This window comes from Coregonus clupeaformis, chromosome 4 (assembly GCF_020615455.1).
Source record: "Coregonus clupeaformis isolate EN_2021a chromosome 4, ASM2061545v1, whole genome shotgun sequence".
Taxonomy (NCBI): domain Eukaryota; kingdom Metazoa; phylum Chordata; class Actinopteri; order Salmoniformes; family Salmonidae; genus Coregonus; species Coregonus clupeaformis.
Genome location: NC_059195.1, coordinates 3,698,806 through 3,726,318, shown reverse-complemented (window position 1 = coordinate 3,726,318; position 27,513 = coordinate 3,698,806). Strand labels below are relative to the sequence as shown.

Sequence of the window (27,513 nt, the reverse complement as noted above, 5' to 3'; positions counted from 1 at the left end):
CTAACTCACGAGTGAGGGAGAGGGTACAGGAGCTGGAGACCGAAGCCAGGGGGTTGGTGGCTACACACTCATACAGCCCTGCATCCTTCTTGGTGGTCGTCATGATCATCAGCCGCTGCCTGCCATCAGGACAGGAGATCATGTTCATTCTGGCATCAATCTGCAGAGGCTTCTTATCTGAGAAGGAAGAAAAAGGAACACTTTACTTAAAGCCAACAGGTATAATGCATTATGATGCAGTTATAATGCATTGTAAGACTTGTTACACAGAGGCTGGAGGCTAGAGGTGGATTTTACATTTAGCTCTTATAATAAGCTTTTACCTTTCATCCAGGAGATGTGTGGGTGGGGGCTGCCAGCTGGGAGGCAGCTAAGGGTGATGGGATCTCCCTCCAGCAGGGCGTAGTCCCTCAACTTGATGTGGAACACTGGAGGGTAGTCTGGAGGAGAGACACATTGGAAATGTGATTAAGAATTAAGAACAATGGGCATCATTTCAATCCATTTTAAGCAGTCTTTTGTTTACCTGGCTGCTGTCATCAAATGCTAATAAAGTATTTTTGTCCAAAAACCTATGTAATTCAATATCCCCCTGTGTCTCCAGAACACCTGGATTTGTTGGCGAGGGATTGCGCTGCCCCTTTCTGGTGGGCACTTTGTGTGATTGAGATTAAGGGATGTTTTCAGAGGCAGAGATCTCACAACAGAAAGGGCACCATTTTGTGGGCTTTTAAAAACAGTCCCATAACTAGCTATGGCCGACAAAAAAAAATATATTGCTTGATATGTTTTTCATAGATTGCTAGCTAGTCTCTTTCAACAGCTGTGTAAATCAACATGCTGTTGAGACTGACAAGTGAGTTTACACTAGCAAGCTACTTTACAGTGCCTTCGGAAAGCATTCAGACCCCTTGACTTTTTCCACATTTTGTTAGGTTACAGCCTTATTCTAAAATGGATTAAATAGTTTTTTCCCCCTCATCAATCTACACACAATCCCCATAATGACAAAGCAAAAACTGTTTTTTAGACATTTTGCTAATTTATAAAAATAAAAAAAATAAAAATGTCACATTAACATTAGTATTCAGACCCTTTACTCAGTACTTTGTTGAAGCACCTTTGGCAGCGATTACAGCCTCTAGTCTTTTTGGGTATGACGCTGCAAGCTTGGCACACCTGTATTTAGGGAGTTTCTCCCATTCTTCTCTGAAGATCCTCTCAAGTTCTGTCAGGTTTGATGGGGAGCGTCGCTGCACAGCTATTTTCAGGTCTCTCCAGAGATGTTCGATAGGGTTCAAGTCCGGGCTCTGGCTGGGCCACTCAAGGACATTCAGAGACTTGTCCCGAAGCCAGTCCTGCGTTGTCTTGGCTGTATGCTTAGGGTCGTTGTCCTGTTGGAAGGTGAACCTTCGCCCTAGTCTGGGGTCCTAAGCACTCTGGAGCAGGTTTTCATCAATAATCTCTCTGTGCTTTGCTCCGTTCATCTTTGCCTCGATCCTGACTAGTCTCCCAGTCCCTGCCGGTGAAAAACATCCCCACAGCATGATGCTGCCACCACCGTGCTTCACCGTAGGGATGGTGCCAGGTTTCCTGCAGACGTGACGCTTGGCATTCAGGCCAAAGAGTTCAATCTTGGTTTCATCAGACCAGAGAATCTGGTGGTCTGAGAACCTTTAGGTGCCTTTTGGCAAACTCAAAGCGGGATGTCATTTGCCTTTTACTGAGGAGTGGCTTCCGTCTGGCCACTCTACCATAAAGGCCTAATTGGTGGAGTGCCTGACCAAGGCCCTTCTCCCCCGATTGCTCAGTTTGTCCGGGCGGCCAGCTCTAGGAAGAGTCTTGGTGGTTCCAAACTTCTTCCATTTAAAAATGATGGAGGGCACTGTTTTCTTGGGGACCTTCAATGCTGCAGAAATGTTTTGGTACCCTTCCCCAGATTCTAAAAACCTGTTTTTGCTTTGTCATTATGGGGTATTGTGTGTAGATTGCTGAGGAAATTGTTTTATTTAATCAATTTTAGAATAAGGCTGTAACGTAACAAAATGTGGAAAAAGTCAAGGGGTCTGAATACTTTCCGAAGGCACTGTATGTACAATCTTGAACAAATGCACCTCAATAGCTAGCTTGCTTAACTAACTGCGACTGATTTTAACATTAGCTAATGTGGTAATGTAACAGCTATTCTCCACACCTCCGAATTCAATTTGTAGTAGGGAGGACTATGGCTTATTAGCTAACTTGATAGCTGGATAATGTTTCTACAACTAGCCAGGTGAGCAAATGTTAACCTAGCTAGCTAACTACAGTGACACGTTGACAACAGGCAGTACTCATACTCAGGGGGAGGAAAAAGTTCAGTGGTGTTGCTGCTTGCTTGGGCCAATTGAATAATGCAGAAATCAGGAAAGTTAAAATCAACTTAATTGAGCTACACAATCAATTTGAGACACTTAGGGATAATTTTGGCATGACATTTAACATATGCTAATTTGGGGTACATTGACTGGCATTGTTTTTTGGACAAAATTGCTGGAGTTAACATTTAGTTACAACAGCCAGGTAAACAAAACCAAGGCATTATCATGGATTGCTGTTTCTCCTTGTCCACTGACTGCTGACTGCTTACAGGGTAAGGAAACCAATATGAAATATTGTAATTTGGATGAAGTTTAAGAAATTAAGGACTTTAAGGATTACTAGATGCCAGTCTGGAGTACGAGCGGGAGTGTAGGGAGTCATTCTCTCTGGCAATAGCCGTGGGGATATCAGGCTGTGATACCGTCTTGTCCTTCTTGCTGCCTCTGGTTAGGCCCCAACGGTCCCATCGGGACCTACGTTCGCCCTCTGCCCCTGCCGGAGGGAACAAATATATCTCAAACTGAAATCAACAGAAATAGTAATTAAGAAAAAACGTGAGGTTAGCACACATAGGGAAGCCTCTTTGGGAAGATAGATTTTTTTCTTGTATGTCATCTCAGTATGTAAGAACAAAGGTTTGGTTGACGAAGGGCGTGGGAGGGTTTGCATAATTGTAAAAAACAATGTGTTATAATTCTTCTGACATGTACCAGTCCTCTGAGTCAATAAAAATTAATTGTTCAAGAACCTGCATCCTTAAAATTGGATTCAAGCACTGCAAAATAGTGACATTGAATCTGTGCAGTGAAAATGCACCTTTTCATTGTTAAAGTTATGTTTTGTCTAATTCTTCTGAGTAATCATCTTGAAATGAAACATATGACCTTTTCAGGTGCAGGGGGAATATGTTAATTCAAAATAAATTGTATCTCTATATTTGATTGAATGTTTTCAAAGGGAAGAAGTCTCGTACCCTTGGATGCTTTCTCCGACTTGATGCTGAACATGGATTCCAGGGACTCTGAGGAGGCTCCGGTGCCTGACTGAGAAGCCAGCTGGTTCTGAGGGATACCGGATCCAGCCATACTCTTAAGGTTACGTCCCTCAGAAGTCGACCTGCGTAGAATGGAGAATAGGGGTGTCTTCTTGCTCTCTGGCTTGTTGGCTTCCCTCTCCTCGGTCGCTACTCTTCTCTCCTCCGAGGCACTGCGGATCCTCATGGATATTCCGGACACCGTTGACTCGATATTCCTATGCATGACCATGACCGGTGACTCGTTGGGCTTTTTCTGCTCCTTGACCTCCTGCTTTACCTTGTCTTCCATTCCCCTATCCATCCTCATCATCTCCACCTCCTTCCTCTCCTGGGAATGGGATCCTCTTCGGCCGTGGAGAGCCCAGGAGAGCCGGCGCCTGGGAGCCACCGGTTCTTTCTTTTTGGGCTTTTCTTCCTTGCGTTCAGTTGACGGAGTCCTCTTGAGGCGCAAGGAAAGCCTCCTCATGAAGCCTTGGTCCTTCTGGGCCTCGCGAAGATCCTGCACTGACTTGGACTTCTCCTCCAGTCTCCTGGGGACAAACTCCAATGGCGCTCCAATGGGCCCAGGGCGGTATACATCTTCACCTGACTCGGCAGAGTCCAAAGAGGCTACTGGTTTATCCTCAGGCTTTGACCAGTTGAGAAGCTGCAGGCCTCGCGTTAGGGAAGACTCACGCTTTTTGAAGCGGGCCTCAAATACTTCCTCAGAGGCAATGTCCTGGAGGTTTTGTCCCACTGGCGAGAGCTCACACTGGGGCGTAGGGCGTGGGGAAACCTTGGGTGTACTCGATTCTTTGGGCTCAGGGGATGCCACCCTTGAAAAGACTGCAGGGTGTTCCCCTGGTGTAGATAGCAGATTGACTAGCTTCTTTGGGCCAGAGACAGGTGTAGGTGTGGGTATAAATGTTGGTGCTAGAAATGAGGCTTGTGCAAGGACTGGAACAACCACAGGGGTGGAGTCTGCTAACGGGGGGCTAACTAGGGGCTGAAGCAATGGGACCATGATGGTCTGCATTATGCTAGCGTACGCCGAGGTCCTACCATCTGGGAGCACAGTTAGGGCAGGTGGAGAGGGAGTCACAACATTTGTTGGTGCCCTTGAAAATGCTGGTGCTGGCGTGACCCTATTAGAACTTGTAGTAATGACCATCTCAGAAGATTTCACTGGTGCCTTCACTTCCTCTTCTAATTCTTTGACTTCTTTTTGTATTTCTTTGTGTGCTTCCTCAACTTCCCTAGCTTTTGGTTCAACAACAGGAACAGCCTCATTTTCCTTAATCTCTTCGTTCTCCTTCTCCATTTGTTCCTCTAATGTAAGAACCCTCACAGGAGGGCTATACTTCCTCCAAGGAGGGATAGGCTCCCTCGGGGCCACGTACTCTGGTTCAATCATTGCTTTTTCTGACATGCTCATGTCCTTCTCTGAGAAACCACTTGTGCTCGATCTCTTGTCTGCATTACTGTCTGTGGTCACGCCATCAGTTTTTTCACCAATTGTCTTAATCTCCTTGTCTATTGACGAGTCCTCTTCCTCCATCTTGTTTTTTGTCTCCTGTTCCCTAGGCACTGGGCTTGGTGTGGGAAGTTTAGGGGAAGGTTCCCTGGGAGTCACGGGGCAGGAGTCATTTTTGAATGGCTCAGTGAGAGCAGACATGGATATGGCCTCCTTGAGCCTTCGCTCCTCTATCTGAGCCAGCGGGATTTCCAGTGGTGCCCCGGTGCGTCGGTGCAGGGGAATGGGCTCTGCATCATCTCCTTGACTGAAGGAGGCGCTCTTGCGAAAGAATTTGGGTTTGAGCACGTCCTCTCTGGGCTCGTCGCTGGAGGCTGCCTTGGTTAAAGGAGGAACCCATAAGCGGGGAGCGCGCGAGTAGCGCTCCAGCAAAGACAACCGCTGCTTTCCATCGTCCATACCCAGTGTCTCCAGCAGGGGTCCTCGCAGGCCGCTCATCTTCTTGTCCACGGAACCACCTCGGAGCAACCTCTGCCTCATCAGCTCCAGTTTGTGAGCATAGTCCTCCTGACTCATAGGACCTGGGCTCACGCTCCTCCTAGGCAGCTCCATGGATACCGCCTTTTTGAGGACTCGCCGGCCTTTCTCAGTGATTTCCTCGTCTGTGCTATCTTCTGGAACAATGTGGAGTAGCAGTGCGCTGTCAGCAGAGCCCCCTCTATGCAGCTGCCCCCTTCTGGGTCCTCCCTCTGGCTTGTCCGACTCCAAGCTCGAGCCTCTGTGCAAGGTCCTTCTTGCCTTCTCAGATACTTGCGCCAACTCTGCCAACTCCTCATCCGAAGACCCCTTGTCGTTTTCTTGCGTCAACCTTTTCCTGGCACGCCCCCTACCTGCGGAATCTCCAGCCTCTTTTTCTTTCCCTGTGGATTCACACTCCATCGCCTCTTGGCCATGAGTGACTGCAAACCCTGGCCTATCAATGGTGCCGTTTGGCCGTCCTTTGCCTTCCTGATCTTCCTGGATCTCATTTAGAGACATTCTTGATCCGGAGAACTCCATGGTGAGTGGCATTGGAATGAAGGGCAGCTCGTCAATGTCTTCGTCGGAGTCAGAGGACGATGATGGTGGGGGTGAGCCCTCTTTCAGGTGTCTGGGAACAGCGATGGAGATGTGGCTGGATGAGTCATTCAGCAACTCAGTGATGGACCTCATGACCATTTTGGATTTGTAGCTGATAAGGGACCGCTGCAAAAGACGGACATAACCAAATATAAGATGGAAGCAGACACAATTCAATTAAAAAAAATAAACACGCTTTGATGACAGACCTGCCACTTTCGGCGAGACACAAACTTCTTGAGGGTCTCTGTGCTTATGGCCTTCCCCTTGGTAAGGGTCTGTATGAAAAAATAAAGACAGAATAGATTAGAATGTGTTACTCAATATCTTACCAAATTACACTACATGACCAAAAGTATGTGGACACCTGCTTGTCGAACATCTCATTCCAAAATCATGGGCATTAATATGGAGTTGGTCCCCTCTTTGCTGCTATAACAACCTCCATTCCTCTGGGAAGGCTGTCCACTAGATGTTGGAACATTGCTGTGGGGACTTGCTTCCATTCGGCCACAAGAGCATTAGTGAGGTCGGGCACTGATGTTGGGCGATTAGGCCTGGCTCACAGTCAGTGTTCCAATTCATGCCAAAGGTGTTCGGTGGGGTTGAGGTCAGGGCTCTGTGCAGGCCAGTCAAGTTCTTCCACACAGATCTCGACAAACCATTTCTGTATGGGATGTCTAGAATGTCATTGTATGCTGTAGCGTTACGTTTTCCCTTTACTGGAACTAAGAGGTCTAGAGCGAACTATGAAAAACAGCCCCAGACCATTATTCCTCCTCCACCAAACTTTACAGTTGGCACTATGCATTGGGGCAGGTGGCGTTCTCCTGGCATCCGCCAAACCCAGATTCGTCTGTTGGATTGCCAGATAGTGAAGCGTGATTCATCACTCCAGAGAACGCGTTTCCACTGCACCAGAGTCCAATGGCGGCAAGCTTTACACCACTCCAGCAGACACTTGGCATTGAGCATGGTGATCCTAGACTTGTGTGAGGCTGCTCTGCCATGGAAACCCATTTCATGAAGCTCCCAACACACAGTTATTGTGCTGACGTTGCTTCCAGAGGCAGTTTGGAACTCGGTAGTGTGTGTTGCAATCGAGGACAGACGATTTTTACACGCTACGCGCTTCAGCAGCCGGCGGTCCCGTTCTGTGAGCTTGTGTGGCCTACCACTTTGTGGCTGAGCCGTTGTTGCTCCTAGACGTTTCCACTTCACAATAACAGCACTTACAGTTGACTGGGGCAGCTCTAGCAGGGCAGAAATTTTACGAACTGACTTGTTAGAAAGGTGGCATCCTATGACGGTGCCACGTTGAAAGTCATTAAGCTCTTCAGTAAGGCCATTCTACTGCCAATGTTTGTCTATGGAGACTGCATGGCTGTGTGCTTGATTTTATATCCCTGTCAGCAACGGGTGTGGCTGAAATAGCTGAATCCACTAATTTGAAAGGATGTCCACATACTTTTGTATATATAGTGTATATAAGGCATCTCAAGTCAGAACAGATCCCTGAAGCAATTATGTTTTTTATGCGTCACATATGAGTCAAAGTTTACATGTCTCACCTTGAACCATGGATGACGGAGACCCTCTTGTGTGTCAGGCCTCCTAAAGGATGACATGATTCCATTTTACATTTGATTTCTAGTTAGGCCGAAGAAGCCCACAAATGTATAAGAACTAAAGAAACGTGAATCTAGAAGGGACAAATCCTATCTTGATATCTGCAACTCAAATTGTCTTGAACATTTATTCCATCAAACGCATGATTTACCTGAAATTTGAAATAGCACATGGACATCTCAAGTTTTGGCCTGAACATGTTAAAATCTATAGTTGCCACTCACAGTCTGTCTGCCACCAGCAGTTTGATGATGAATCCCTTGGCTTCTCGGCACATGTCAGCGAACATACTCTCCTCAAAGGCCACATTGTAGTTCCTGATGTTGAGCACGGAGCTGTGGTCATTCTCTCCAGCAAACGGAGACACTCCAGTCAGGCTGAAATGCAGAAACACCTGTGAACTTCTCTTCCTCTCACTAATTGTTCACTGATTTCAAGAGCCATGTTCCAATATTATTACAGGTCGATGAGGGGGCAAATCTGGCATGTTTGATAGGTTCTCTCTAATAGCAACACAAATAGGAATCAACAGCTACATATGTGGTGTTTATTTATCCATTGGCTTGTAAAGTGTGCATATGCATAAGTCCATGCTTAAGTTGTAATTAATAATCTTATGATTGGTTTTGTAATCACTGTACAGACACACCAAATTTAAGACACATTTAACGTGTACCTACCACAGATATGTGATGACTCCAATCGGCCTGGGAAGAAAAAAAGATAATTAGAGAGGATCCATTTGTGATATGTATAAAGTTTTTAACACTTTCATGGCCTTCAGCATTTTTACCAGATGTCAGTTGCCTTGGACACAGGAGTTTGGTTGACAATTTCTGGGGCAACAAATTCTGGTGTTCCATATTTGCAGTACTGAGCCTCATCGGGTGTGAGCTCTATGGCGTTTCCGAAATCACAGATGCGGATCTGATCGCCATGGGGGTCTGCCATGAGGATGTTATCAGGCTAGGGGGAAACCCAAAACCTTGTTATTGACAAATTACTGCATTCAGGGGTAAATATTCCTTGTCTAAACACATACCTGCAATACAAAAAACCACAGTACTACCCAGAATACCTTCCTTTTAAGTCAAGACGTGTTTACCTTGATATCCAGATGGACAATATTTTGATGGTGAAGGTAGTCCACACCCTCCAGCAACTGTCTCATACAGGAGCGGATCTGCAGGTGTACCAAGCATAGGTATTTGTTACAGTCATTACTGTATGTTACATTTTGTAAAGATATTATGGGAGACACAAATTCTTATACAATAAGAGACACAGGGTGGTTTGGTCATATCAAGTTTTACCCAAGGTCACATTTACTCCTGTAAAAGTGTGTGGATTTACTTGGTTTTCTTTGTATCTGCTTAGAGAATAATTCTAGGGGCCAGGTTGGTTGCTACAGGCAAGAGTTCAAGGATCTTACAATAGAGGTCACTGTTTCCCATGACCCCATAATGAAGTGCCTTCCCAAAAAAACATATTTTGGCAAACAGTTGTGGCAAATCTTTGGGCAATTTGTTGCTTGCTCATATTTTCACAGGCAAATACATTTTGTGGCAACTGTTGCAGCAAATTTGTCGTGACTTGTGAACTTCTGGCAAACAATTCTGGGAAACCTGTGGCAAACATTCTACTGTTTGCTGCATATTTGCTGCAAACCCATTATGAATATGTAATGTTTATTAACAACATTGAAATGGCGTATATACACAACCAAATTGCATATAACTTTAAATGAACTTGCTGCTCACAGAAAAAACGAAACATACTAAATGTACTAAATATACAAAACAATATGTATTCAATGTCTTAATAGAGAAAAATAAATCCAATATAACTTGAAATCATCAGCATGCTAATGAAAAAAAGAGCAAAGACCTGAATATTTCCCTTATAAATTGTTTTAATCCTCTTATGTAGCTACAACATTTACATGAGATAAATTCTTAAACTATATGGATGTTGACCTTAGGATGTTTAAAAACATTTTCATGAGCCAAGTGATAACTGAGCAATGAGCTTTCAACCAATGGATGTTTAAAAGATAATTAACAAAATTGAAATAATTGAAAAAACTAAAACAAAATCAAACCCAGTTCAGAACTATTGGCTTTTTGAGTGAACTTTGGAGCTGGCGGCCCTGTGGAAGTCCTTTGTCCAAAGCTTGTTGAATGCATGCGCTGAAACAATCAGAAAACACAAAACAAAACAACATTAGGATACTGAAAACAATTACTGAATCTTAAAAAGGTAGGCTTTGGAAAAACGGGGTCAGCTGTTACAAAGTTGCCTTGATGTTGCTATGCTTCTCACTAAAACTGGCATTATCTATATTTTTCAGTAATGAAACAATGTTTCTGCCTTGTATAAATGCTATATAAACAAATGACTTAGCTAGAATAAACTGGGACTTAGGCCTACTAAATCTACCTTTAAATGTGTGGCCAACTGTTCCTAGAGAGCCAGAGTATAAAAGATTTGCACAATTGATTCAAACTAATCAACTAATTATGATATTCAACCTAGACCGTTGTCTACTATTTGTCTCTTCTTCCTGACTCAGGTGTATAAGGCTTGGGTGGAAGAAAAGTAACATAAAATTGAGTTGTGCCTAATATGGCAATTAGGCATTAATTGTTCCAAAATGAATTATTGTTAACTTACATCTCAAAGTCATGCATGCAAGAATCCAAGATGGCATAGCAGTGCGGTCGTGTATTATGTTGTGTCCTCGTGTAAATAGCCTGTTTATTTTTTATTTATTTTTTATTTTTTCGTATATATTTCTCTATCTCACTTTCCATCCTTAACTAAATATACTTTCCTGCAACCCGACTCACCCAATGTGGAGCGGATTCTATTATTTCTTCATACCTTTTATCAAGAACCCATGGCTGAAACTAGCCAGCTAACTAGCTACTTGCTATTAGCTATTGCTATTAGCCACCGTTAGCGGTCTTCACCACTGTCTGTGGCCTGCACTACCTACCAGCCAGCTCTAGCCTGGACAATTATCGGCAAGTCTGCACAGCGTGCTATCGACCCAGAGCATTTCGGATTTTCTGCCGGAATCACTGAATCACTGGACCTTAACACCGGATCATCACAACTAGCTAGCTGCAACCGAATGGATGTTGTTGTTGGCTAATCACCACTAATCACCACTTGTCCCAAAGCTAGCACCAGTTAGCCTTGAGCTAGCCTCGAGCCAGGCCCATCTCCCGGCTATCCACCTCTCTGTCAACCGGGCGGGACCTCCTAGTGTCGACACGGAGCCCCGCCGATGCATCACGACTGGCTTGCCGACATAATCGTCTGATGTGGTTTCAACAGGCTTCCAATTGCAACGACCATGAAGATCCATCTTCTAGCACTGGCCAACTAGCACGCGCAATCAACAGCCATGCCTCCTGCTCGCCTGTGCTGTAGCAGCCTACGAACTGCTCCCGGACTTACCTATTGCTGTTCCCTGGACCTTATGATCACTCAGCTACACATCTGATGCCCGCTGGACTGTTCCTTTACACGGTACACCATCCTGTTTATCTGTTTAGCCTCAGCCCAAACTTTCGTCGCCATTACCAGTTGTTGTCTTAGCCCTCTCGAATAACACCTGTGATTGCGTTATGCCTCTCTCCCATGTCAATATGCCTAGCCTATTGCTGTTTGGGTTAGTTGTTATTGTACTATTTCACTGTAAAGCTACCAGTCCCGCTCAACCTGCCTCAGATAGCTGTTGTCCCACACCCCATACACGCGGAGACCGGCTCAATCGGTACATCCAGTGATGCTATCTCTTTCATCGTTACCCAATGCTTAGGTGTACCTCCACTGTACTCATATCCTTCCATATCCTTGTCTGTACATAATGCCCTGAATCTATTCTACAACGCCCGGAAATCTTCCCTGTTTATTCTCTGTACCCAACGCACTAGAAGACCAGTTCTTAAAGCCTTTAGCCGTATACTTATTCTATTCCTCCTCTGTTCCTCTGGTGATGTAGAGGTTAACCCAGGCCCTGTAGCCCCCAGTATCACTCCTACTCCCCAGGCGCTATCATTTGTTGACTTCTGTAACCGTAAAAGCCTTGGTTTCTTGCATGTTAACATCAGAAGCATCCTCCCCAAGTTTGAGTTATTCACTGCGTTAGCACACTCTGCCAACCCTGATGTTCTAGCAGTGTCTGAATCCTGGCTTAGAAAGGCCACCAAAAATTCAGAAATTTCCATCCCGAACTACAACATTTTCCATCTAGATAGAACTGCCAAAGGGGGCGGAGTTGCAATCTACTGTAGAGATAGCCTGCAGAGCTCTATCATACTATCCAGGTCTGTGCCCAAACAGTTTGAGCTTCTACTTCTAAAAATCCACTTTTCCAGAAATAAGTCTCTCACTGTTGCCGCTTGCTACAGACCCCCCTCAGCCCCCAGTTGTGCCCTGGACACCATTTGTGAGTTGCTTGCCCCCCATATATCCTCAGAGTTCGTACTGCTTGGTGACCTAAACTGGGATATGCTTAACCCCCCGGCCGTCCTACAATCTAAACTAGATGCCCTCAATCTCACACAAATTATCAAGGAACCTACCAGGTAAAACCCTAAATCCGTAAACATGGGCACCCTCATAGATATCATCCTGACTAATTTACCCTCTAAATACACCTCCGCTGTCTTCAACCAGGATCTCAGCGATCACTGCCTCATTGCCTGCGTCCGTAATGGGTCCGTGGTCAAACGACCACACCTCATCACTGTCAAACGCTCCCTAAAACACTTCAGCAAGCAGTCCTTTCTAATTGACCTGGCCCGGGTATCCTGGATGGATATTGACCTCATTCCGTCAGTAGAGGATGCCTGGATGTTCTTCAAAAGTGATTTCCTCTCCATCTTAAATAAGCATGCCCCATTCAAAAAATTCAGAACTAAGAACAGATAAAGCCCCTGGTTCACCCCAGACTTGACTGCCCTTGACCAGCACAAAAACATCCTGTGGCGTACTGCATTAGCATCGAACAGCCCCCGCGATATGCAACTTTTCAGGGAAGTCAGGAACCAATATACAAAAATCAGTTAGGAAAGCAAAGGCTAGCTTTTTCAAACAGAAATTTGCATCCTGTATCACTAACTCCAAAAAGTTTTGGGACACTGTAAAGTCCATGGAAAATAAAAGCACCTCCTCCCAGCTACCCACTGCACTGAGGTTAGGAAACACTGTCACCACTGATAAATGTACGATAATCGAGAATTTCAATAAGCACTTTGCTTTCTTATTGGCAGACTAAATAGCCTTGGTTTCTCAACTGACTGCCTCGCCTGGTTAACCAACTACTTCTCAGATAGAGTTCAATGTGTCAAATCGGAGGGCCTGTTGTCTGGACCTCTGGCAGTCTCTATGGGGGTGCCACAGGGTTCAATTCTCGGGCCGACTCTATTCTCTGTGTATATCAATGATGTCGCTCTTGCTGCTGGTGACTCTCAGATCCACCTCTACGCAGACGACACCATTTTGTATACATCTGGCCCTTCATTGGACACTGTGTTAACAAACCTCCAAACGAGCTTCAATGCCATACAACATTCCTTCTGTGTCCTCCAACTGCTCTTAAACGCTAGTAAAACTAAATGCATGCTCTTCAATCGAACGCTGCTTGCACCCGCCCGCCTGACTAGAATCACTACTCTCGGCGGGTCTGACTTAGAATATGTGGACAACTACAAATACCTAGGTGTCTGGTTAGACCGTAAACTCTCCTTCCAGACTCACATTAAGCATCTCCAATCCAAAGTTAAATCTAAAATTGGCTTTCTGTTTCGCAACAAAGCCTCCTTCACTCATGCTGCTAAACATGCCCTCGTAAAACTGACTATCCTACCGATCCTCGACTTCGGCGATGTCATTTACAAAATAGCTTCCAACACTCAACTCAGCAAATTGGATGTAGTCTATCACAGTGCCATCCATTTTGTCACCAAAGCCCCATATACTACCCACCATTGTGACCTGTACGCTCTCGTTGGCTGGCCCTCACTACATATTCGTCGCCAAACCCATGGCTCCAGGTCATCTATAAATCACTTCTAGGCAAATCCCTGCCTTAACTTAGCTCATTGGTCACCATAGCAACACCCACCCGTAGTATGCGCTCCAGCAGGTATATCTCATTGGTCATCCCCAAAGCCAACACCTCCTTTGGCCGCCATTCCTTCCAGTTCTCTGCTGCAAATGACTGGGTCAAACTACAAAAATCTCTGAAGCTGGAGACACTTATCTCCCTCATTAACTTTAAGCATCAGTTGTCAGAGCAGCTTACCGAACTTGTTCTCAACTGGCTTACCTGGTTAACCCTCCCGTTGTCCTAGGGTCAAAATGACCCGCCACTGTGTTGAACCAACTTTATTTAATTTTTATATTTTTGGGATCATTTGTGAGAAGAAGGCAGTGATACTTTCTTTAAGGTCTCACTGCCTCCTTCTCACAAATGATCCCAAAAATATAAAAATTAAATAAAGTTGGTTCAACACAGTGGCGGGTCATTTTGACCCTAGGACAACGGGAGGGTTAAATAAAGGTGAAATAAAAAATAAAAATACAAAATACAAAAGAAGGCTTGACCTGCTGCACACATATTTTTCTGTCCTCAGTTTGATTGAAGGCCTCAATCTGTATTTTTGCCTTGTAACTTATTGCTTCTAGAAAGAAAAAGGTAAGGGACAACACATGATCAAGATGTGCTAGCTACTTGTTTAAAGCAATGACATATTTAATTGTTACAAAGAATGAATGTATGGGCTACATTTATGAGAATAATACATGCATTTACTTGAAGACGACAGTCATTTATCACTCAAAAAAGTGTTATGAGTGAGTACATCACAAACATCTTTCCAGGGTGTTGATGCATCCTCTTCCCAATGCCGTGTCTTCCAACACCACAGTTAAGGGAAGGGTCTCCATCTGCAAAAGTGATTTTTTGATTGATGTCAAGTCAGCTCATATTGTTGCAACCTTTGCTAGCTGTGCCAGCTAACAAAGACAGAAAAAATCTTATTCACCAAAAAATCATTAGTTTGCTAGCTAGCTATCACATCAATTGTGCAAAAATATGATCGCTAACCTTTGCTAGCTAGCTGAGCACTAGCTAGTGGTGCTGACAGATTGAAACTGATGTAGCAACACAATGTGTTTCACTCTATTCCATAAAACATGTCATTGCTAACCAGGCATCAATTAGCTAACACCATTTTTAAGTTTACTAGGAAATGTAATTAATAAGTTAGATACTTACCAGATAACTTTGGTAGATAGCTAGCTGGATAACTTGGTTTCCATTTTCTAAGTGATTGTTCTTCTCCCCCTGACTGGTTGTTAACAGTTACTGGTCTTGGAACTCATGTGTTAACCAGAAAAGGCTTCTGGTAAACTGTTTGCCACAGGTTTGCCACAGGTTTGCCACAGATTCAAATAGAATTATGAAATAATTATTTACTAGAATAAAACCTCTGGCAAACTGTTTGCCACTAGTTTTCTGCAGATTCACCATTAGTGACAAACATTTGCAAACTTCTAGCAACATTTTGTGGCACACTATTTAGTTTGCAGCAAATTTGCCACAAACTTGCAGGAAGTTTGCTGCAACAAATTATTTTTTGTAAGGGGTGTCCTCCAAGCACACAGTAACCAACTCACGTCTGACTCCATTACTGTAGATTTCTTTGTAAACCTCTCCAGCAGCTCCTCATTGCATCTTGACGCATTGATCAAGGATAAATACATTTCTGACACTAGAAATACTTCATAATTATGATATGAGATGAATGAGGGACAAAAATAGTCCAACATAGGAACTTTATGCTTATTACTGTCACCATGTGTGTGTGCGCGCGTGCCTGCGTGTGTGTGAAAGCAAGTGCGTATGTGTATGCGTGTGTCTACCAAAAGAAAGACTATTATAGCTGCCAATTTACCCAATTTTTAAGTCAAATGGTATACTTAATATGTGTGACAGGCACCAGTCAGTATGAACTCCCAAAAGGATACATCTCTGTGACAATGATGACTGCGTTCTTCTTCTCAAAGGCATCATGGAAATACAGGACTCTCTCGTGGTCCAGCCCAGACTGCAGGTTCATCTCTCTCAGGGCAGAAGCCTTCCTCTTGGCTCGGGCAGAGATGAACTTGGCAGCATACTCCATTTTACCCACCTTCTGCGTCACTCGTTTCACATAGGAGAAAGCCCCTCTAAAAAAAAAAAAAGAAAGATTGATTGGGAGGTAACACTTTACAATCACTTTCATGATTAAGCAATAACAAACCATTTCTAAATCTTGAATAAATACATATTTCATCATTTATAAACATGAATAAATATTTTGAACATTTATAAGGATATAGTTTGTTGGTTCATGGTTCTACAATAAGAATAGATGACATGAGACAGATCATGACAGTTTATCTGATGTTCTTTTGAATGCTGATTACAAGAAATTATCTGTTTACAGAAAGTTATCTAATATGTATGTTATTAGTGGGACTTGAAATAACAAACGTCCCACTCTAAATCTTTGTCATAATTCTAATTATTATTAATAGAACTTGCGACAGCAAATGTCCCAGTCTAAATCTTTGTCATACCTATTATTAATGTGGCTTGCGAAAGCAGCCATACTTTAAATAATGTACCACTTATTTCTGACTTGTATTATTAATGTGGCTTGCAAAGCAAGACTCCACACGTTAAATCTTAGACATACTTCTTCTTCTTCTTCTTCTTATTATTATTATTAATGGGGCTTGCAAAGCAAGAGTCCCCACTTTAAATCTTAGACATACTTCTTCTTCTTCGTAATATTATTATTATTTGAAACGCTACTCCTCTTCCACCGTTTAAACAGGCGCCTCACAGGTCCTCAACTGGCATCTTCATTAAATAGTACCCGCAAAACACCAGTCTCAACGTCAACAGTGAAGAGGTGACTCCGGGATGCTGACCTTCTAGGCAGAGTTGCAAAGAAAAAGCCATATATCAGACTGCCCATCTTAATATTTTCTTTTTATTGGGGGCGGCAGGTAGCTTAGTGGTTAAGAGCATTGTGCCAGTAACAGAAAAATCGCTGGTTCTAATCCCGAGCCATCTAGGTGAAAAATCTGTCGATGTGCCCTTGAGCAAGGCACTTAACCCTAATTGCTCCCGTAAGTCGCTCTGGATAAGAGCGTCTGCTAAATGACTAAAATGTAAAAAAATTAAAATATATTGGCCAGTCTGAGATATGGCTTTTTCTTTGCGGGTACTATTTAATGAAGCTGCCAGTTGAGGACCTGTGAGGTGTCTGTTTCTCAAACTAGACACTCAATGTATTTGTCCTCTTGCTCAGTTGTGCACCGGGGCCTCCCACTCCTCTTTCTATTCTGGTTAGAGCCAGTTTGCGCTGTTCTATGAAGGGAGTAGTACACAGCGTTGTACGAGATCTTCAGTTTCTTGGCAATTTCTCGCATGGAATAGCCTTCATTTCTCAGAACAAGAATAGACTGACCAGTTTCAGAAGAAAGTTATTTGTTTCTGGCCATTTTGAGCCTGTAATTGAACCCACAGTTGCTGATGCTCCAGATACTCAACTAGTCTCAAGAAGGACAGTTTTATTGCTTCTTTAATCAGCACAACAGTTTTCAGCTGTGCTAAGATAATTGCAAAAGGGTTTTCTAATGATCAATTAGCCTTTTAAAATGATAAACTTGGATTAGCAAACACAACGTGCCATTAGAACACAGGACTGATGGTTGCTGATAATGGGCCTCTGTACGCCTATGTAGATATTCCATTAAAAATCTGCAGTTTCCAGCTACAATAGCCATTTACAACATTAACAATGTCTACACTGTATTTCTGATCAATTTGATGTTATTTTAATGGACAAACAAATTGCTTTTCTTTTGAAAAAAATGAAATTTCTAAGTGACCCCAAACTCCAAGCATACTGCTGTGTAAACTCACCTCGGTCACCAGAGCAAATAAACTTTGTCTTGAATACAAGCCATGTCTACTTATTTGCTATACTGACAGACTAATCTACTGTTTATTAAAACGTTTACTTGCCAACAAATTAAGTTTAAATGATAAACCAACTCCCTGCGTCATTTGTTTTAGCAGGAAGACTTACGCTAGTTTATCCAAATACATTTCATGAATATCACAATTAATTGATCAAGAACTTGAAGTCTGATGCAGCTGGAATCATTTAGTCACTTGTCAGTACACTTATAAAAAATATTATATAAAACACCATTACATACATATGTACAACAGCTAGCAACATCTATAGCACAATGCAGTTGTGAGCATACTAGGCATTCTATGTTATACTACAACATCAGTCTAACTGAATATTGATGTTGTGTTGGTTGAATGTTCCAGGCAGGATCCAGAATGTTCTTCAGCTGGTGAACCTTTTGTGTTGGGTAAAGGCATTTGGTTTAGCAGGTTTTGGCAATCTTGGCAGGGATGTTGGGTTTGGGGGGCTGTGACTCTGGCTCCTTGTAGACAACCGTCTGGTCCTTTCTGCATCCACAGCCATGTGGTAAAGCCTCTTGTACACTTTCTTCACTACCCACTGCTTCGACCTCTTGCAGAAGATTTGTTTGTACTGCAAGTCTCCTGGAAAGACATGAAGACTGATCATGAGGATGTATAACCATACAATAAACCATGTTAATCTGTAAACAAAAATAGAATACAGTAGACTGGTATGTGTTTTGTTACAGAGTCAATAATGGGGGATTGAGATGGGCTGTTAGCAAAGATGTTAAAAGTTTGAGGGGGGCTTGACTTGTAGTCAGTCTAATTGTGTATTGCTGTGTATGAGCACCTACAGTTGTGCTGTTGAGTAGACAAGCACTGCCAGCAATAGATTGAATAGGCTAGAAGAGTATACTAACAGCCCCTCTCCCTGACTGCAAGGGTGTGAAAAGTTTGAAGAGCACTTGTCTTGTAAACAGTTTAATGTTGGTGATTTTTTATAATTTTTTTCATGTCAATATATCATGCATACTAACCTTCACAAACAATATCCACCTCCAACAGACACCAGTCAGTCACCCAAACCCTCCACTCCTTACTAATACCTCATTTTCTCCAATTTAGACATCAAGCCTTGCATAAACAATCAACTAAGCCTCCATAATACAGAGAAAATTATAGTAGAAGTTGTAGCCTACGTGTAAACACACCAACTATGACAACAAGACACGGACCATGTTTATGCCTAGCTCCAGTATATTTATTTGCTCATCATGGAGTCATGAAAATATTTAGTAGATATTTAGTTTGACTTACTAGTTCCTGGTGCTGAGCTTGATGTTGATGCCTCTGCAGATGTTGATGGGATTGGACTAGCTAACGTAACTTAACGAAGCTAATGTTAACTTGCAAAGTTACAAATTACATCGCCAGATAGCAGCTGGCTAATTACATTGATATGCTTTGGAATGTCTAGCCAGCGTATTATGAAAGCTAGCTAGATTTTGGTTTAGATAAACAAATGTAGTTTGCTAGCTAGCTAGTTAGTTAGCTAGGTAACGTTAACTACCTTACCTCAACTTGTCCTCTTTTCTGCTGCGCTGATGTTGACTGATCAGATGCCTTCCTCTTTGAAGTGAAGGGGAATATCGATGGAATAGCATCACTTTTCAACGTTACTGTTTATTATCTATCCTATTGTCTACTCACTTTATCCCTACCTATATGTACATATCTACCTCAATTACATCGTACCCCTGCATATCGACTCGGTACTGGTACCTCGTGTATATATCCAAGTTATCTTTACTTTATCTTTTTTTTCTCTGCATTGTTGGGAAGGGCCTGTAAGTAAGCATTTCACTGTTATTCTACACCTGTTGTTTACAAAGCATGTGACAAATACAATTTGATTTGCTCAGCAATATTGCCCAAAATAATTGCCAGTGTATCATGGCCTAGCCTGGGGCTAAGAATGATGCACTGTTAAAAGGCCTATTGTGATCTTTGACACAAATCAGCTACTTTGACCACTTTCCCAACAACTTAGACAAGAAAATCAGAACATAATTATCTTCTACCAATCAAAAGTGACAGCTTTTTTAGTAACTGCATTAACAACTTTTCATTTCAACTTTTTGAAACAACTGCCGTTTTGACCACTTGTCCAAGAAGTTAGACAACAACGTAAAGGGTATGAAATCTGAGTCTACTTCTCTGCTATTCAAATCTGAAATCAGAAAATAAATATATTCTACTGATCAAACGATACAGCTGTTTTAGTAACCACATCAACTACATTTTATCAACATTTTTAAAGGGATACTTCAGGGTTTTGGCAATCTACTTCCCCTGGAGTCAGATGAACTTGTGGATACCATTTTTATGTCTCAGCGTCCAGTATGAAGGAAGTTAGAGGTAGTTTCGGAAGCAAATGCTAACTAGCGTTAGCACAATGACTTGCTAGCTGTTACCATAGATGTCCACTCATTGTGCTAACACTAGTTAGCAATTGCGCTAAAGCTAATTAGCAACTTCAAACTGCAGAGACATAAAAAATAGTATCGACGAGTTCATCTGACTCTGGGGAAGTAGACAAAATCCCGAAGTATCTCTTTAAAAACAACTGACATATTTACCACTTTCCCAACAACTTAGACAAAACCTTTAAGTGTATTAAATCTTAGTCTACTTCTCTGCTTTTCAAATCTAAAATCAAAACATTTCTTCCACTACCACTAAAATACTTTTACGAGCTAAATCAAGTCCCATAATTTTACTTTGTGTAAAATCACCATCTAGTTGTTATTATTATTATTCTTTAGCACGCTACTCCTTTTACACCGTTTAAGCTAGAAATGCCATTCAAACTTTCAAACTTTAGAATGTGTAGACCGGTCTGGACTAAGTTGCTTGTATAATACCTTTTGATACTTTCATACTTTTTAAACTATTAAACTTTTTGTCCATTTTGTCCTCCGTCCACTTTTATGGGATTTCCTCAGCATTCTAAAGGGCCCATTTGTGACATTATGACTCCCAACATTCTATTCAATTCACTGTAGGGGTGTGAACGTTTAACCTTTTGACACGTACCATCAAACGAGTGTGATCATTCTACAGTGGTCCCTGCAATGTTCGCTCAAACTGGTGTGATTAGAACACTTCATTAGAACATCTAGTTACGATTGACACAACAGTCAGAGTTTGAGCTGGCCACACTGTTTTTTCACAGAAACATTTTGCACAAACACAGTCTTTACAGATGTACAGTATGTCCTCAATGTGAGCAGTTTGTTTTTGGATGCAGATGTTCAGACGTTCACAGAAGTAGCAACAGCATAACACAATTCTCATTGAAATCTGAAAATGTAGGCTGTTAGTCCTAGCGCCTACTGAGGAAAGAGTGAGGTAACACAAGCGGTCATATTTAGCTCACTCTCGGCTAACATTTTACATTTACATTTTAGTCATTTGGCAGACGCTCTTATCCAGAGCGACTTACAGTTAGTGAGTGCATACATAATTTTTTTATTTTTTCATACTGGCCCCCCGTGGGAATTGAACCCACAACCCTGGCGTTGCAAACGCCATGCTCTACCAACTGAGCTACATCCCTGCCGGCCATTCCCTCCCCTACCCTGGACGACGCTGGGCCAATTGTGCTCCGCCCCATGGAAACCATAATATGAATTAGCTAATAGCAATTACTATTTACAATTTATCACATCATGGGTGAGCTCACCAGTGATCAAAATAATTTAGTAAAACACTTTATAAAAGTCTAAAGTAATCTGGCTCGAGTTTGTGCGCACCGCCATGTTTGTTTTTCCATGTAAGACGAGGTGACAAGATGAGTTGGGTCTGTTTGCAGTATGCATGTTGAAGGGGCTGTGTCATCTGGGGAGTTACATAGGACAAGATAGGTCACTCCCACCATTCACTTCCAGAAGTTTAGCAGAAAGACAAGTGAATCATCTCTTTACCTCATTTTGTTATAACATCTTTGGTCTGACAGACGTTTACGTGACACCCAGAATGTATTGCTATGATGACAATGACAACAAACATGGCTGGCAATTACCTTATCATTAGCTCATTATAGTCAGTACAACCTTCAAATAAGTTATTTTACACACATCATATGAGTACATTACAATGTACGTAAGAATTGGAATGCATGATTTGTCTCCAGTACTTGAAAACATGTGAATAAAACAGTAAATAAAGAAATACATTTTCTGATAGTGATTAATTGATACAAGTGGAGCGTGGGGAGTACCATAGGCTAAAGCACTATTGAGCACATCTGCAGCAATTACTGACTGACTGATTGACTTGGCAGTTGGCTTGCCATGATACTATGACTTTAGGGGTCAGGGGTGGGAATGAAGTTTTTGTTGTTCAACCACTAAATGAATATTGAAATTGTCATTGTCTTTTCTTGCTGTTTTTTCCTCCGGTAAAACTGTAAAGGCGTGTAAGTTCAAACAGTATGTTGCTAGCATAGTTCTAGTTATGATGTTGGCAAATTATGTTCAATACTGTTTGTCACTGTCTGTGGTTTCTGAAAGTACAGATTAAAGAGGAATGATTAGTAATTATACTGAACAAAAATATAAACGCACATTTTACTGAGTTACAGTTCATATAAGGAAATCAGTTAATTGAAATAAATAAATTAGGCTCTACTGTATGGATTTCAAAAGACATGGGAATAAAGATATGCATCTGTTGGACACAGATACCTTAAAAAAAAGGTAGGGGCCTGGATCAGAAAACCAGTCAGTATCTGGTGTGACCACCATTTGCCTCATGCAGAGCGACACATCTCCTTCACATAGAGTTGATCAGCCTGTTGATTGTGGCCTGTGGAATGTTGACCCAGTCCTCTTCAATGGCTGAGCAAAGTTGCTGGATATTGGCGGGAACTGGAACACGCTGTCGTACACGTCGATCCAGAGCATCCCAAACATGCTCAATGGGTGTCTGGTGAGTATGCAGGCCATGGAAGAACTGGGACTTTAAGTTTCCAGGAATTGTGTACAGATCCTTCAAATTACCATCGATAAAATGCAATTGTGTTTGTTTTCCGTAGCTTATGCCTGCCCATACCGTTACCCTACCACCACCATGAGGCACTCTGTTCACAACATTGACATCAGCAAACCGCTCGCCCACACGACGCCATACAGGTGGTCTGCAGTTGTGAGGCCCGTTGGACATACTGCCAAATTATCTAAAATGACGTTGGAGGCAGCTTATGGTAGAGAAATTAACATTAAATGATATGGCAACAGCTCTGGTGGACATTCCTGCAGTCAGCATGCCAATTGCAAGAGCCCTCAAAACTTGGAACATCTGTGGCATTGTGTTGTGTGACAAAACTGCACATTCTAGAGTGGCCTTTTATTGTCCCGAGCACAAGGTGCACCTGTGTAAAGAGCATGCTGTTTAATCAGGTTCTTGATATGCCGCCCGTCAGGTCGATGGATTATCTTGGCAAAGGAGAAATGCTCACTAACAGAGATGTAAAGAAATTTGTGTACAAAATTTGAGATAAATAATATTTTTGTGCATATGGAACATTTCTGGGCTCTTATATTTCAGCTCATGAAATATAGGACCAACACTTTCCATGTTGTGTTTATATTTTTGTTCAGTGTAGATTACAATATCAGGATATAGCAATAAAACAATGAAGTAACATAATAACACTGCTATAAGAATAATAAGTTGCATCGACAACATGACTGTATGACAAAAAATGACACAAATGAATACACATGGCAATGGACATGATGAGGGAAACTTTCAAAGGATACAACACAAGCTAATACTGCTTTGACGCCATTAGTGTCACGCCCTGGCTCTGGGGACTCTTTAATGTTGAGCCCGGGTGTTAGTTTCTATGTTTTGTGTTTCTATGTTGGCCGGGGTGGTTCTCAATCAGAGGCAACGTGAATCAGCTGTTGCTTGTTGTCTCTGATTGGGAACCATACTTAGGTAGTCGTTTGGCATTTGTGTGGAGTGGTATCTTGTTCCGTGTAAGGTTTGTGTTTGGTAACCTTGGACTTCACGTATCGTTTGTTGTTTTTGTTCGTGTGTGGTACATCTAATAAATTATGTACGCATATCACGCTGCGCCTTGGCCCGCTTCATTAAATGACGATCGTGACAATTAGCATTGTTTTACAGAACTAATAGAAGAATGTACTTAAGCACCAGTGAGTATAACACCATAATGGTTATGAAATTAGTACCTTGTGTGCGTGGTAATAAAGGAATACATACAGTATACATCAGGCTATGCTCCATACATACTTATGGTATGCTACAGTAGAAATGACATAACACGATATACAGAAACTGTATTAAGATTCATTAAATAAGGCACTTATTTGATAGGAACGCTCACATGTACAAAGTAATTATTAGTAAGGAAAACAACAATGAAGCCAATACCGGCGCTAGCTGGTAAATGTGCCAGGGGAAAAAGTTTGGGATGGTTCTGTTCTGACTGGAGATGCTGAAATGTCTGCATACTTGACCTGGGAAAACCCTGGGGGAGTGCTTGGTCTCTCATTGAAGAAAAAAGTTGTCCGGCTCATCTCATCCTCACCTTACATTAGCATAGCATGCCTCAAACGTAAATTGTCTTCCACAGTGAAATGGGTTACTTCTATGTGAATTAATGAGGAGGCAGAACGCACCTCATCTCAAACTGTCATTTGAAAATAATTTGAACAGTGAGCGCATTCTGACATCACGCACATAAAAAACTCACGCTGGCTGGGGGGACTGTTAGAGATACTATATTTGGAACTCACGTGTAAGAAGGTTACATTTTGAACTGATTCCAGCGGCTGACCCAAAACATCGCCGGCGGAGGAGAGGCACTCGGAGCGGCCTGCTGGTTCGACTTAGGAGGCGCGCACACCACCCACTGCTTCCAAGTATACTACTCGCTAATGTTCAGTCTCTGGTTAACAAGATCGACGAGCTCCAGGCAAGGATTTCTTTCCAGAGAGACATCAAGGCCTGTAACATACTTTGTTTCACGGAAACATGGCTCTCTGGGGATATTCTGTCGAAATCGGTCAAGCCAGATGGGTTCTCAGTTCATTGCGCAGACAGGAATAAATATCTCTCTGGGAAGCAGAAGGGCGGAGGTGTGTGTTTCATGATTAACGACTCATGGTGTAATTGTAGTAACATACAGGAACTCAAGTCCTTCTGTTCACCCGACCTAGAAAGCCTCACAATCAAATGCCGACCGTATTATCTGCCAAGAGAATTTTCTTCGGTTATAGTCACGGCCGTGTATATCCCCCCTCAAGCCGATACCACGACGGCCCTCAAAGAACTTCACTGGACTTTATGCAAACTGGAAACCACATATCCTGAGGCTGAATTTATTGTAGCCGGGGATTTTAACAAAGCAAATTTGAGGACTAGGCCGCCGAAGTTCTATCAACATATAGACTGTTGTACTCGCGCTGCTAAATCCTCGACCATTGCTATTCGAACTTCCGGGATGGTTATAAGGCCCTCCCCCGCCGTTCTTTCGGCAAATCTGACCACGACTCCATTTTGCTCCTCCCTTCCTATAGGCAGAAACTCAAACAGGAAGTAGCCGTGCTAAGGACAATTCAATGCTGGTCTGACCAATCGGAATCCACACTTCAAGATTGTTTTGATCACGCGGACTGGGATATGTTCCGGGTAGCTTGCGAAAATAATTTAGACAAATACACTGAAACAGTGACTGAGTTTATCAGGAAGTGTATAGGTGATGTTGTGCCAACTGTGACTATTAAAACCTACCCTAACCAGAAACCGTGGATAGATGGCAGGATTCGTGCAAAACTGAAAGTGCGAACCACCGCATTTAACCATGGCAAGGTGACTGGGAATATGGCAGAATACAAACAGTGTAGCTACTCATTCCGCAATTAAACTGGCAAAACATCAGTATAGAGACAAAGTGGAGTCGCAATTCAACGGCTCAGACACAAGATGTACGTGGCAGGGTCTGCAGACAATCACGGACTACAAAAGGAAAACCAGCCACGTTGCCGACACCGAGGCTGAAGAAAATTGTCTTGGCACCTAAAACCCTCACAAACTTTTACAGATGCACAATTGAAAGCGTCCTGTCGGGCTGTATCACCGCCTGGTACGGCAACTGCACCGCCCGCAACCGCAGGGCTCTCCAGAGGGTGGTGCGGTCTGCCGAACGCATTACCGGGGGCAAACTACTCGCCCTCCAAGACACCTACAGCACCCAATGTCACAGGAAGGCCAAAAAGATCATCAAGGACATCAACCACCCGAGCCACTGCCTGTTCACCCCGCTATCATCCAGAAGGCGAGGTCAGTACAGGTGCATTAAAGCTGGGACAGAGAGAATGAAAAACAGCTTCTATCTCAAGGCCATCAGACTGTTAAATAGCCATCACTAGCACAGAGGCTGCTGCTGCCTATTGAAATCACTGGCCACTTTAAGAAATGGAACACTAGTCACTTTAATAATGTTTACATATCTTGCACTACTCATCTCATATGTACAGTGAGGGAAAAAAGTATTTGATCCCCTGCTGATTTTGTACGTTTGCCCACTGACAAAGAAATGATCAGTCTATAATTTTAATGGTAGGTTTATCTGAACAGTGAGAGACAGAATAACAACAACAAAATCCAGAAAAACGCATGTCAAAAATGTTATAAATTGATTTGCATTTTAATGAGGGAAATAAGTATTTGACCCCATCTCAATCAGAAAGATTTCTGGCTCCCAGGTGTCTTTTATACAGATAACGAGCTGAGATTAGGAGCACACTCTTAAAGGGAGTGCTCCTAATCCCAGTTTGTTACCTGTATAAAAGACACCTGTCCACAGAAGCAATCAATAAATCAGATTCCAAACTCTCCACCATGGCCAAGACCAAAGAGCTCTCTAAGGATGTCAGGGACAAGATTGTAGACCTACACAAGGCTGGAATGGGCTACAAGACCATCGCCAAACAGCTTGGTGAGAAGGTGACAACAGTTGGTGCGATTATTCGCAAATGGAAGAAACACAAAATAACTGTCAATCTCCCTCGGCCTGGGGCTCCATGCAAGATCTCACCTCGTGGAGTTGCAATGATCATGAGAACGGTGAGGAATCAGCCCAGAACTACACGGGAGGATCTTGTCAATGATCTCAAGGCAGCTGGGACCATAGTCACCAAGAAAACAATTGGTAACACACTATGCCGTGAAGGACTGAAATCCTGCAGCGCCCGCAAGTTCCCACTGCTCAAGAAAACACATATACAGGGCCATCTGAAGTTTGCCAATGAACATCTGAATGATTCAGAGGAGAACTGGGTGAAAGTGTTGTGGTCAGATGAGACCAAAATCGAGCTCTTTGGCATCAACTCAACTCGCCGTGTTTGGAGGAGGAGGAATGCTGCCTATGACCCCAAGAACACCATCTCCACCGTCAAACATGGAGGTGGAAACATTATGCTTTGGGGGTGTTTTTCTGCTAAGGGGACAGGACAACTTCACCGCATCAAAGGGACGATGGACGGGGCCATGTACCGTCAAATCTTGGGTGAGAACCTCCTTCCCTCAGCCAGGGCATTGAAAATGGGTCGTGGATGGGTCTTCCAGCATGACATTGACCCAAAACCTACGGCCAATGCAACAAAGGAGTGGCTCAAGAAGAAGCACATTAAGGTCCTGGAGTGGCCTAGCCAGTCTCCAGACCTTAATCCCATAGAAAATCTGTGGAGGGAGCTGAAGGTTCGAGTTGCCAAACGTCAGCCTCGAAACCTGAATGACTTGGAGAAGATCTGCAAAGAGGAGTGGAACAAAATCCCTCCTGAGATGTGTGCAAACCTGGTG

At 42.9% G+C, this 27,513-nt stretch overlaps 1 protein-coding gene across 1 annotated transcript in view; it reads right to left on the bottom strand.

Moving 5' to 3' along the window:
- Positions 1–27,513, bottom strand: part of LOC121550912 (striated muscle preferentially expressed protein kinase) — a 92,303-nt gene that overhangs the window by 10,700 nt on the left and 54,090 nt on the right. Inside the window, exons 14-25 of the mRNA XM_041863365.1 lie at positions 15,645–15,845; positions 15,294–15,351; positions 8,704–8,781; positions 8,392–8,564; positions 8,279–8,305; positions 7,823–7,975; positions 7,541–7,583; positions 6,179–6,247; positions 3,335–6,095; positions 2,701–2,853; positions 324–440; positions 10–177 (exon numbers count right to left, since the gene is read on the bottom strand). Of these exons, the coding sequence (XP_041719299.1) occupies positions 10–177; positions 324–440; positions 2,701–2,853; positions 3,335–6,095; positions 6,179–6,247; positions 7,541–7,583; positions 7,823–7,975; positions 8,279–8,305; positions 8,392–8,564; positions 8,704–8,781; positions 15,294–15,351; positions 15,645–15,845 (4,001 nt within the window). The remainder of the gene's footprint in view (positions 1–9; positions 178–323; positions 441–2,700; positions 2,854–3,334; positions 6,096–6,178; positions 6,248–7,540; positions 7,584–7,822; positions 7,976–8,278; positions 8,306–8,391; positions 8,565–8,703; positions 8,782–15,293; positions 15,352–15,644; positions 15,846–27,513) is intronic.